Raw genomic sequence first — 12,203 nt, 5'->3', positions numbered from 1 at the left:
ATGTGCTGCCTCTGACTTTTTATCTGAGATCTGGAGAAGCTCCCTGCCCATTACTCTCAGGTCTCAAAGGGCCCACATCTATTTGACCCTTAGCAGACCCCAAATAATAATAACAATATATTGAACATTTGCCCTGAGCTAAGTGTGGGCTGGCCTTGGTCATTTGGAGAAGAATCAGACCTACGCTCTACCCCTCAAAGTTGTTCACAGTCCAGTGCGTCATGTGTATCTTGGGGTGAGTGTGTCTTCCCACACCCCCAGGAGTACAGGAGTTGCCTAAGGGGACAGCACAGGAGCACAGAGACACTAGTGCTAACAAGGAGGGCTCCCTGGAGGAGGTGATGCCTATGAAGAGTAGGCATTCTCCAGACAAAGAGAGGATAGAGAGGACACCCCAGGCAGAGACAGAAGAGTTGCCATCTAGCTGGCCACGGAAACCCTAAACTTAAGCAACGCTCTTTCAAAGGCTTCTGGGATCCTAAAGAATAGGCCCTGCTCATTCAGGAACAGCTTGGAAGATCCTGGAAAACACAGAGGGGCCTGGAAACTGCCAGAGAAGGGCTAGGGGAAAGTGACAGAAACAGACGCTGGTCCCTGGGCCCCCACTGTCCAGAGTCAGCTGCCTGACAAGATGAGGAGGATCCTTTCAGGGACGCCCAGAGGCAGGGAAGCCTGGCAGTCAGCAGCTGGGGCATGGGCAGGAGGGACACGCTTATATGTCAGATACAATGATGGGGACCCTCTGGAGCCCAGCTGGGGTGCATGCAGAAGCCTGCAGAGAAGTAGCCATGGAGCGGGGTGAGGGAGGCACAGACAAGGCACAGCACACACTGACAGCAGGCACAGGCCTCCCCGAGGTGCCACCCACCCAGACCCGGCACGAGCACCAGATACACACAGAGGCACACAGGGACACGCACAGACACACATGTTCGTGTGGAGGGGCTCACCACACCCCTGGGTATATCGTGGGCCTTCAGAGCACAGAGACTCATACAAGTGCCATAGCTACCCAAACAAGCACAAGCACACAACCGGGCACGTGTGCAAACATGCCTCAGAGAAGCCCTTGCAGATAAACACATGCACAATCCAGCCACAAAGACAGATTGCAGAGCACACACCAGATCCACCATAGATAATGCCACACAAACTCAAAACACACACACACATACACACGCAGGCACAAAGACGCGTACCCAGATGCTCACGACCTCAGACACACAAACTCACACCCCTTCTGTATCTCACCTGGGGACGTCCAAGGACCCGTGTGTTTGTTTGGGTTCCCCAGGCCTCGGCCATGAACATGTTCAAAGTGTGTCTGAAAAATGGGTCAAGTGGGCTTTCCTGGCCCATGACTTGAGGGTCCCCTAGAGACTGCAGATCCCCCTTCTCGCTCCCAGAGGAGCAGGGAAGGGAGGCTGAGGACTTGGGCCCAGTAAGGGGCTGATGCTGCTGAATGACCTCATGAGATCATTTGGCTTTGTCCAACACTGATTTCATGCGGCCCCAGACTAAACATGACCCCCAACCTCAGCCTGAGCCCCAAGCCTGGCCTTGAAGTGACATGTCTGAGCCCTTAAGGGGAGCCGTCAACAGCCACAAGAAGCTGGGACCATATGAGCAAGTGGGCCGGCCAGCCTATTCCCACCCCAGGGAGGCCCTGGCTAGGTGGGCCTCTTGGAAGGGGGTTTGCAACACTAGTCATGCAAGCCCAGGGTGATGTATTTAAGGGCATTGTTGAGGCTTCAGGGCTGTCTGCCCTGAGCTGGCCCTGCCCTCTCCGCAGGCAGAGTCCATGGGTGGGAGGTACCGGGACTGAGCCAGGCCACATGCCCAGGCACCACCTTCCCTCTAGATCCCTCTGGGGGCATCTCATAGGCCCTGCCCTGGGGAACCAGAGCTCCCCTGAACTGCCCTGGCTGTACCTGGTGTCCCCTTGCCTCCACCCGGAAGACCTTGATTGCTCCCAAAGTGGCTCCCGCCGCAGCTGTCAGTGGAGCCCCTCCCCCACTACAAGCCCCCAGCACTGTCTTCAGCCAGGCTCAGTGGAAGCCTGTGCCAGCCGCGCGCCCCGGGCTGGGAACACACGGACAGGACAGGACAGATAACAACAAGCCCTGAACGTGCTGGGCACTTAGCACGCGCCAGCACCACTCCACACTCGTCACATGCTGAGGTCACCCCCTCACAATGACGGTTAATATGCTATCATTACCGTTTTTAAAAAGTGAAGAAACTGAAGCTGAGAGGTGAAGCAATCTGCCCAAGGGCACGCAGCTGGCGAGCAGCAGAGCTGGGATTTGAATCCAGGCATTTTGTCCCCAAAGCTCATGGTTGCAATCACCACACAGGCCTCAAGGTGTCTGCCAGGGTCTTGTAGCCTGATAAATAGAAACCCTCCCCACCTGGCTGCAAGGGTAGAAGTCACAGGTATTGGGGTGCCTCGGGGCCCCATCCATGTGGGCTGATGTGGTCACGGAAGTCTTCCTGGAAGTGGGGGCGGGGGGATGAGTATGAGGAGGAGTGACAGGGCTGGGGTTGCAGGATGGTCAGCTGGGGAGGGAAGGCACACAGCTCTCACACTCGGGGCAGGCTCCTTTGGCTCACAGGAGCTCTGTTTCCTCTTCTGTAAAACAGGAGTTTTAGGGTATGGTGAAGATTAAGCAAGAATGAGTTAACTCACGTTAAGTGCTTTAAACAATGCCTGGCACATAGTCCATGTTCAAAAAGTGTTAGCCATAGTCATTATTATTATTATTATTATCATGATCACTCTCACAACTGTCCAAGACTCAGGTCCAGCTGAGAGGGGCCTGGCACACATGGGGACTCTGTCCCTGGAGGCAGCAGGCAGGGAGGGCAATCCAGGAGGGAAGATGGCCCAGCATCCAGGATGGGGCTCCCTTCCCAGGACAACCAGAGGGGAGCCCCTTCCTCAACCAGCCCCAACCTGACTCTGTGCCTCTCTCCCATCACCACCTCCGGGTGGCCTCCAGGCTTTCTCTGAGTGGGTACAGTGGCTCAGCAGGGCGCCAGAGCAGCCTGGTCCTCCAGGGCACCAACTTCAGCACGCGCGACGCAGACAATGACAACTGCCTCTGCAAGTGCGCCCAGATGCTGTCCGGAGGTGGGTGCAAGATGGGGTGGACCCACGCCTCTGCACAGGCTCACCTGGCTGAACACCTTTATCGCCTCCCCACTTGGGTCTTTGTGCAGCCAGGTGCCATCAAGAAGTGGGTACAAGTCAGGGTCTCACTCACTTGCAGGCTGGCCTGGCTGTACCTCATCCAAACTTCCCTACTTCCACTGAGTCCTTAAGGTCCCCTCCAGGGTCTCACCGCCCCCTAAAGCTGGCACCTCCAGTTCTCCCCTGAGACCTCAGAGCAGCACTGATGCTGGGGACCAGGGTGCACCCTAGGGGGGTAAAATGCCTAATCTGCTCCAACCCCAGATTTGAGACTCCCCCGCAACCCTCCTCCAGGCCAAGCAGGATCAGGAGGAGGGAGACCTGGGTTGGGGGCAGAGGGGCAGCTGCCCACCAACTCTGACTCAGGCAGTGTTTTCTGCAGAGAGCGATGTCAGAGAGTGGGAGATGGGATGTGAGAGACAGAATGAGAGGGACAGAGATCAGAGGGGACCTCAGGAGACACAGAGACAGGGACAGACTGAAATGAGAGAAACACCAGGATGAACAGACAGAGAGGTGGACACAGAGCTGCATGGGGACAGGGGCAGGTACAGAGGGAAAGATGGAGAGAGAATCACAGATCACGTTTCATCCACGAAAGACGGATGGAAACGGGGTGAGAGGCAGAGAGACCCAGAAAGGCAGGGTCATAGGGAGCAAAGAGACAGAGACATCAGAGAGACAGACCCAAGCTCCCAGCCTCTGGAGGCCCCAGGCTGAGGAGAGGGTCTGGGAATCTCCCACCCATTCCCACCCAACCCCATCCTCAGCAAGCTGGCTTCTCTCAGGGGCCAGCAGCCCTGATTCACCTTTGGGGTAGGGGGCTGCCCTCACCCTATTAACTGCATCCCCACTTACCTAAAGCCTCTTTCTCTTGCCTCCACCAGGGTGGTGGTTTGACGCCTGTGGCCTCTCAAACCTCAATGGCATCTACTATCCAGCCCGTCACCATGTGCGCAAGCTCAACGGCATCCGCTGGCACTACTTCCAGGGCCCCAGCTACTCGCTGCGCACCACTCGCATGATGGTGCGCCCCTCGGGCATCTAAGGGGCAGCCACGCCTGGAGGCTGGTCCCAAGGGAGGACATGGCCATGGTATCCCCTGGACAAGCTGGACTCGAACACAGGACACAATGCCAGGACCTTGTCCCGGACAGCCTGGGGGTCCCCTGAGCCAGCCCTCCTTGCCCCAGGAGTCCAGAAGAGTCGCCTCTAGCCCTTTTCCCCTCAAGTTGTGAAATGGTGGACATTTGGGGGTTCCTGCCTCTTCAGTGTCCCTCTTCCTCTTCCCTCCTGCCTCCTGCAGGGGCCTCCTGCCCACCTGAGGGCTGCAGTATCCTGAACAAGCGGAGAGCAGATTTAACTGGGCTCTGCAAAGGAATATGCAGCTAGTGGTGGAATTTCAGGCAAGTGGGAAGGTATTTACAGGAGGAAACCACTCAGGTGGAGGCCCAGATTCTGTCCCCAGGTTGTTGGGAAGGCCATCTCTTATTTCAAGCTTTCTCACATCCTTGAACTTTCTGTTCAAGACTGAAGGAGCTGTGTCCCCCCTATAATGGGAATCGCCATTTGCACCCACACTGTCCATCACTCCTAGGCCCCAGCATCTAAAGCTCAGACATGGTTTCTCAGGGGCTCCAGGAGATCCAAGAGGTACTCCTTTACCCCTAGAATGTTCTAGAATATGTTCCAGAGAGAATAAAGGTACCTGTGGTCTAATGAGGGAGGGAAACACCAGGTTAAATCAATGTAGACGCATTGTCAGAGCCATCACTGTGGTCATGTGCTTTGTGACCACCCATGAAAGGGCTAGAGTGGACCACTTTCCCCAAATTTACTTATTTGAAAATGGGACCTGATTATCTCAGAGCATCTCCTGGGGCTGTGGATGCCCTTGGAGAAAATTGGTTCTCCCGAGTCATGAGTTAAACCCCAGGCCCCATCCCCATCCCCAGCTGTTTTCACCATTTTCAGCAATGAGGGCCACCATGACATTTTCAGACAGCCTCTAAAAACAACTGGAAAGAGGCTTTGGGTTGAAACAGACATGCTGTCACTGAAGAAGAGTCTAGAACTAAGTCTTTGGTCTTAGAACTAAGTACTTCAAGGCTTCTCTGACCCTAGGAAGCCAGTTTTCTGGCTGGGGCTGCCGTCCACCCTTCTTGTGTCCCCAGCTCACACTAGCTCTCAAGTTTAGGGACTCTTGGGGACTGCCCACTCTGTCTTGAGCAGGAAACCAGTCGCTGGGTCCAGATCCTTTCTGCCTCCAAACCAGAACTCCTAGTCTCCTCCTCTCTCAAACAAGAGCGATGCTGCAGTTATCCATGGAGACAGGGCTTTGCTGAGTCTGGGCAACCAGGGGCTCCTCATGAGCTTCTTTCAGAGGAGAGGAGCAGAGAGGGGCCATGGCCACTCTGCCACCCACTCCCATTACTGTGTCACTGGCCTCAATCCTGATGAGGCCACTGAAGCCCTGTCGTCCTCAGCCAACACCTGGGTCCAGCCAGGACCGACCTGCCCTCCCGCCCAGACACCCCTCTATCTTCAGAAGATTTTCTCCTGCATAAGGCTGTGGGGTGGAAACAGGGCACCTTCGTTTCGCCTGGCTCTGCCCCACCTCCTGAGTCCCACCTCTGCCAATCCCCTGAGTCAGTCCAGCACAGATTAGTGCTGATCTCCTTCTGGGAAACCAAAGGGTGTGGTTGCTAATGGTGGCATTTCAGGCAGGAGGGAAAAGTACCTAGGGGCAGGTTGCTGCCCAGAAGGCTGACAGCACCTTATCCAGCATTTGCTAGGCGAGCCTTCATTTAGCATCTAGTGTATGCAGCGTGGTGCCGTGGGCAGGACTTTGGACTCAGACAGACCTGCTGCGGCTCTTGAGCTTGAAACCAGTGGTCCTGCCTCTCAAGGTCGATCGTCTGGTCTGTGAGATGGAGATGGTGATTCTCCCTCCTCACTGTGCCGGGGCAGGAGGAAATGAGACTGTCTTTCAGCCTCTTAGCAGAGCCCAGCAGGAAGCAGGTGCCTAATAAATGTTAGTTCCCAAAGAAGTGAATGGGGTGGAGAAATCGGCCCTAGTAGTACATGCCACCCCTTCTCCTGAACCTAGGGAAGTTAAGTGCTTTATCTTTGTAGCTACAGCATTTTTTTTTTTTCACTGCAAGTGTATAGGAACTGCTGGGAGCCCCAAGAACAGAGCTCCTCTGGGTGGGGCGAAGGCTCCAATCTCTACCTGCATTCCAGTTGTCTAAAAACACCAAGAACCCAATTGGGGTAACCCTCACATATCTCTTCTTGAAAATGTCCATCCTTCCTTTTTAACTTTCCTTCCTTCTCTGTGCCAGGATTCTCAAGTGCAAGGGACAGAAAACTTATCCTGAGGAGTGGACTGACTCACATACAGGGAGTCTAGAGACAGATTCGGGTGTGGTTAGAGCTGGGTGCTCAAATGATGTCGCTCCTCACCTCTCAGGCCTGCCACCCATCATGCTGACCTCATTCTCCATCAGGTTCTCTCCTGACGATGGCTCCAGCAACCGCAGGCTCGTGTTCTGCCTGCTTAACATCCCTCAGCCAGAAAGCTCCCCTGTCCCAGTGATTCCAACAAGAGCAGAATTCTTTCCAGCCAGGACTCGTCCTATGTCCATCCTTGCGTTTACCACTGTGATTCTGATTGACCGGACCTGGGTCACATGATCATACCTAGAACCAGGGACTGAGGTCAGTCCCCTCCAAGGCGTTGGATTGGCCTTGGAGAAAATGAGGAGCCGCTTCAGGAAGCAGGGATGCTGGGCAGTCGAGAACAGGGGTTCACTTTTTCTCCTTCCCTCTTGCAGATTCCTGGCTCTCATCTCTATCCCTGCCCCTTCTCCTAGCCTCCGTGCCCCCAAGGCCTGTCCCTCGGGCTCTAACTAATCCCTGGTTTGCCCCAGACTATCAAGGGCACTGCTGTGTCCTGCCCAGAGGTGTCACATCCTAACTCACAGTCCCGGCTCTGCCCCTGGAGCAGCACCCCTGGCCCTCTCTGAGCCTTTACAGTTCCCATCTGTGCTATAAGGAGAGAGCACCTGCGGAAGCCTAAAAGACAGCAACACTGACTCACCACAGCTGTAGACATGACCAGATAAAGGACTTGGAGTGCACAGGGCCCTAGGGCCTAGCTGGCATGTCCTTGGCCTTGGCTGGGTCTCCTGAAGCCACTGCTTGCAAAAACTGCAAGGATACCTATATCTGCAGGTACCTACTTAGAAGCCTTGTCACCTCTCTCTGCATCAGACCAGCACTCTCCCCACCTTAGCAATGAAGAAATTAGAGCTCAGAGAGGGGAAAGAGTTTCATCCAAGTAGCTGAGCCAACACCACCTCCAGTGCACTTGCATCTTTCAGTTGCCTCCCTCGTCGAGAGCTCTCTGGAGGCATCTTGGCATCAACCACAAAAAGGCTGGAGTGGTGTCCTCTCCACCTATATCAAGGGATGAACGAACCTTCTGGAAAGTTTTCCAAGACTACTCTGTATTTCCCACTGGTGTCTGATAAATCCCAGTGGAGCCAGGCAGGGAGAACACATTGTTCCTGAGATCTCTGGATGTTTCCAGCAAAAGCAGTTTCCACACCGGGGAAGAGAGTTCACTGTGCACAGCCCAGAGACAGCAACCATGGGTGGGGTACGAGGTGGCCCTTTGCAGGCGGCAGGGGAGCAGCCAGCATCAGGATGGTTTGTCTCAGTAGAAAAGGGTATTTGTCTCCTTTTTCCAGACTGTCCCCCCTCCACAGTGTCCATGTGGGCCTTCACCTCTCTCATGAAAGATGCTTTGGAAAGCTAACAGTGTTGCCTTGGCAACAGCAGCATCAGCATCTTTTGATGGAGCAGCCCTTCAGAGAATGGAGTCTGATTCAGGCCACAACCAGCATAAATGTGTTACTTCTTGTGTTAGATTAATGTGTAACGTATCCTATGAGCTGCTGTTGGATGTGTCCAGAGGGCAGGGAAGTCCAATGGCCTTTAGCATCCCACACTTTCCTACCCTCCCCTGTAAGACCTCTCTGAGCCTCACTTTCCTCATCTGTACAATGGGGAGACTGTGATCTAGTCACAGGGAAGTCGTGCAGGTTCAGGGCAGTGGTGAATGTCCAGGCTTGGCACGTTCACTCGGGAATTTATTCATTCATGCACGTATCCATTCATTCATATAGCGAGTATGTACTGAGGACCTGCCTGGGCCAGAGCCTGCCTCAGTGACGGGGAGGGAGCAGCAAACAAGACAGACAGACCGCCACAGTCCAGACATCATGGTGCTTAAGAGACTAAAGGGAAAGACTCACCAAAATCAAAATTTTTTAAATTTAAATTAACTGATTAGTTAATATATTATAAGTGAAGAAAATAAATAGGAGCCATAGGTAAAAGATTTCAGATGGTCCAACTGGGCAGGATGATCAGGGAAAGACTCTGAAGAAAGTCACTTAAGTCAAGGACCAAATGTGAGAAACGGCTGTCAGGTGAGGAGCTGTGGGAAGAGCTCTCCCACTAGAGGGCACAGCACGTGCCAAGGCCCTGGGGTGGTCATGAGGAACGGTAAAGAAGTTAGTGCGGAGGAGTGATGCCGCTGAGCCAGTGCTGCCACTCCCCAGTGAGCTGGGGAGAGGTGGGAGAAGGTGCCCCCAGCACCTTTATCAGAGATCAACTCCTTGCCCAGTGCCCACCAAAAGCTGGACTCAGCATCACTCTGAATGGACCTGCGGAGCTGAGGCAAAGCCCTGCCCCTCTCTGGACCTCAGTTTCCCGATCTGTGAAATGCAGGAGAGGGATCACCTCTATCTGAAAGTCTTTCAGATCCTGGGTCAAGGGCCCTGGAGGGCCCTGTGTCCACTGCCCTGAGCCACCAAGGGAATCAGAAGGAGGCAGAGAAAATAAAAGGCTTGCCCTTGGGCTAAATGGGAGTTAGGGGGTCAGCCGGGGGGGCTTGTGTGGGAATGAGGGGCTTTAACCACGTGCCTCCTCCTTGTTAGTTCTACACGCGTCGTTTCTGACTCTTAGCAGGTTCTATTGTTGCCCCCAATTTACAAATGTGGAAATTGAGGCTCAGAGAAGTAAAGTTCCTTGCCTGAGGTCAAACAGTGAGTTCTGGTTCCGGCTAAGTGGCTGTAGCAGAAAGACTCTAAAACTCAGTGAGTTAAATGTTTCTCTTTTGTGTGAGTCTGGAGTTGAGTAGTCTGTGTCTAGTGGGCGGCTCTGCCATCCTCGACCACAGCTGCCTTCTCTGGGACCAGGGCAGCTGTACTCAAAGGTGACACTTCCCAGCTGGCAGGAAGGGAGGCAGGACATCCGGCACCGCTTCCCCTCCGGCACCTGCCCTCTCACCCCAGCCTCATGTTTTGCCTGGAAGATCCCAGCAGCCTCCTCACGGGGCCCCATCTCCAGGTGTGCTCCCTCCTGGCCTACAGTCATGGCACTTCCCCTGTCTAGAACCTTCAGTGGCTCCCGAGTACCCTGAGCTCAGCCTATAAGCAGGACTTTATCACTCAGCTTAACCCTTCCCCAGCTCCACCCCTGCTCCAGGGATTCTTAACACTGGAGTTCAGAGGCTTCCGGTAGAAAGCATTCCTCCTGAAGAAAGGGTCCCAGATGGCCACCAGGTATCCTGGAAGAATTGTCCATTTCCACTTGACCTTTATGTGCCTATTGCATGGAAGGCAGGACCCAACATGCAGCAGCTGCTCTCTCTAAGTAACACAGTTCATTGGTTCAGCCCTCTGATATCTGCAGAGAGCTGGGTCTCCATCCCACCTCTGCCCCTTTCAAGCATCATGCTGGAGCCTCCGAAATCCCCATGAAGTCTTAGTAAATTGCGGACCCCTATAACTGGGCCTGTACATAGTAAGTTCTCTGTGATGCTCTCTCCAATTATTTCTCTATACCAGGCACACCATGGAGAATTTCCCTTAGAATATCTGGGGAAGCCCTGTAATGACCATGGAAGATAGGTACAATTATCATCTTCCCCTTTTACAGGTGGGGGAACTGAGGCCCAGAGAAGCCAAGACACACAGTGAGGAGAGAGTTTTGGACCCCAATGACCTGCTCCAGAGCGTGTTCACCCTATGACCAAGGTTAAAGGAAAATAAATATATACATAAGCAATTGCTGAGTTCAAGCTGGCCAGTGCTTGAAACACACAGGAAGACAAAGGCCCACTGTCTCCGCTGGATCCCCCTGGGGCAGGGATGTGAGCTTCCTTCCTGCTTCTGACTTCCTGACTCCCCTGCCCTGGCTTCAGAACACATGACCACAGCCCTGCCACCCCCAGCTCTTCTGCGAGTAGGACTTAGCTTTTTTCCTTGTCAATTTCCTTGGCCTTCTCCCCATCCCCTCGCCCCCCTCCCCAACTTCCCCCTGCCCAGCACATCCTGGGCAAGAGGGGAGGCAGAGACAGGTCACACTTGCCAATTCTAAGCTGGAGAGCAGCGGAGGGTCATGGGAGGCTGGGAAGCCCCCTGGCTGGCTGAGGCCTTCCTCTCAGTCTGGGAGAGGTGTCAGGACCACGGTCACCCAGGCCTGGCTGGTCACAGGTCACAGTGGACTGGACCCCTTCCCTCACTGGGCCTCACTCACCTCATCCATAGAATGAGAGTGAGCAGCCCAGCCCTGCTAGATTCACGGAATTGTTGTGAGACTCAAGTAAGATGGTTCCTTCCCTCAACAAATGCCTACTAAATACCAGCTGTGTGCCAACAACTAGGCAATGCCAACACAGCCATGAACAAGACAGACACACTTGCTCTAAAGTGCCTACAGTCTAGGGTGGGTGGGAGGAGACAGAAACACAATAACCAAACAGCAAAAACAGCACAGTGACTGTGACAGGTGAACTACATGGTACTCTTGGAGCAAGCATGGCAACCTAGGGAAGGCATCCTTGAAGGACAGGAGGTTAGGTGAAAGACAAGAAAGAGGGTTCCAGGCAGAAGGAACAGCATGTGCAAAGGCCCAGGGGCTGGTTCAGGGGAAAGCTTCAGAATATTCAGGAAGGGAAGGAAGAGGCTGGAACTCTGACAGAGGCAGAGATAGGTAGAGCCGTGGGTGCCAGACAGAGAAGACAGGAAGATGCGGTCTAAATAAAAGGAAGCCAGGGCTGTCAGGGAGCCCAGAGCCTCCAGCCTCTCCCATCCTTCAGTATGAGCAAGGAACCTTGACCAAGTTACTTCCCCACTCAGAGCTTCGGTTTTCACTCTCCGTGAAAGAGGGATCACAGTACCTATTTTACCAAGACTTTTGAAGATGAGAGAAAATCTATCTACTATACATAAAAGGGCTTCCCAGGTGGCGCTATTGGTAAAGAACCTGCATGCCAATGCAGGAGACATAAGAGACATGGGTTCAATCCCTGGGTTGGGAAGATCCCCTGGAGGTAGGCATGGCAACCCACTCCAGTATTCTTGCCTGGAGAATCCGATGGACAGAGGAGCCTGGAGGGCTACAGTCCATGGGGTGGCAAAGAGTCGGACACGAGTGAAGTGACTTAGCACACACATACATCGAAGTCCTGTCCCAGTGCAAATGACTTCTTCACAGAGGATGACCACTTTTATTCTCAGCGCAGCTCATGGCATCTCTAGGTTTCCCCCTGTTTCTTGAACAACTGTCATTGTTAACACTTGGTAGCAGACAAGTGGGAATGAACCGCAAATGTTTTAGGGAAATGTTTGCATGTAGAAGAGCCAATCCATGCATTTGTTCTTTTTCCTGTCATTTGAGAAAGGACCCCAGGGTTCCACAGGAACCTAGTTTGAGAACAATAACCCAACAGACTGGCAGAACCGTAGAGAAGGATCTAACAAAGCTGACATCTGTGTAACAGGTTTTGATGACTGTAATAAAAACCAAAGAGCATAACATGTATTAGCCCGTAACTGAAAACACCAAAAGGAAATCAGATACCATGGAAGGGAGCTGGGAAGGGGGACTAGGGTGGCTTTCAGAGGGCCAGGAATGTTTGTTTCTTGACCTGGGT

The 12,203-nt window shown here is 53.6% G+C and overlaps 1 protein-coding gene across 1 annotated transcript in view; it reads left to right on the top strand.

Moving 5' to 3' along the window:
* Window positions 1–9,388, top strand: part of ANGPT4 (angiopoietin 4) — a 48,183-nt gene extending 38,795 nt beyond the window's left edge. Inside the window, exons 8-9 of the mRNA XM_027558928.1 lie at window positions 3,003–3,133; window positions 4,081–9,388. Coding sequence (XP_027414729.1) covers window positions 3,003–3,133; window positions 4,081–4,241 — 292 coding nt within the window. The 3' untranslated portion in view covers window positions 4,242–9,388. The remainder of the gene's footprint in view (window positions 1–3,002; window positions 3,134–4,080) is intronic.
* The last annotated feature ends 2,815 nt before the right edge of the window (window positions 9,389–12,203 follow it).

Source organism: Bos indicus x Bos taurus, chromosome 13 (assembly GCF_003369695.1).
Source record: "Bos indicus x Bos taurus breed Angus x Brahman F1 hybrid chromosome 13, Bos_hybrid_MaternalHap_v2.0, whole genome shotgun sequence".
Lineage (NCBI taxonomy): Eukaryota > Metazoa > Chordata > Mammalia > Artiodactyla > Bovidae > Bos > Bos indicus x Bos taurus.
This window is presented reverse-complemented; position numbering and strand designations above follow the sequence as displayed.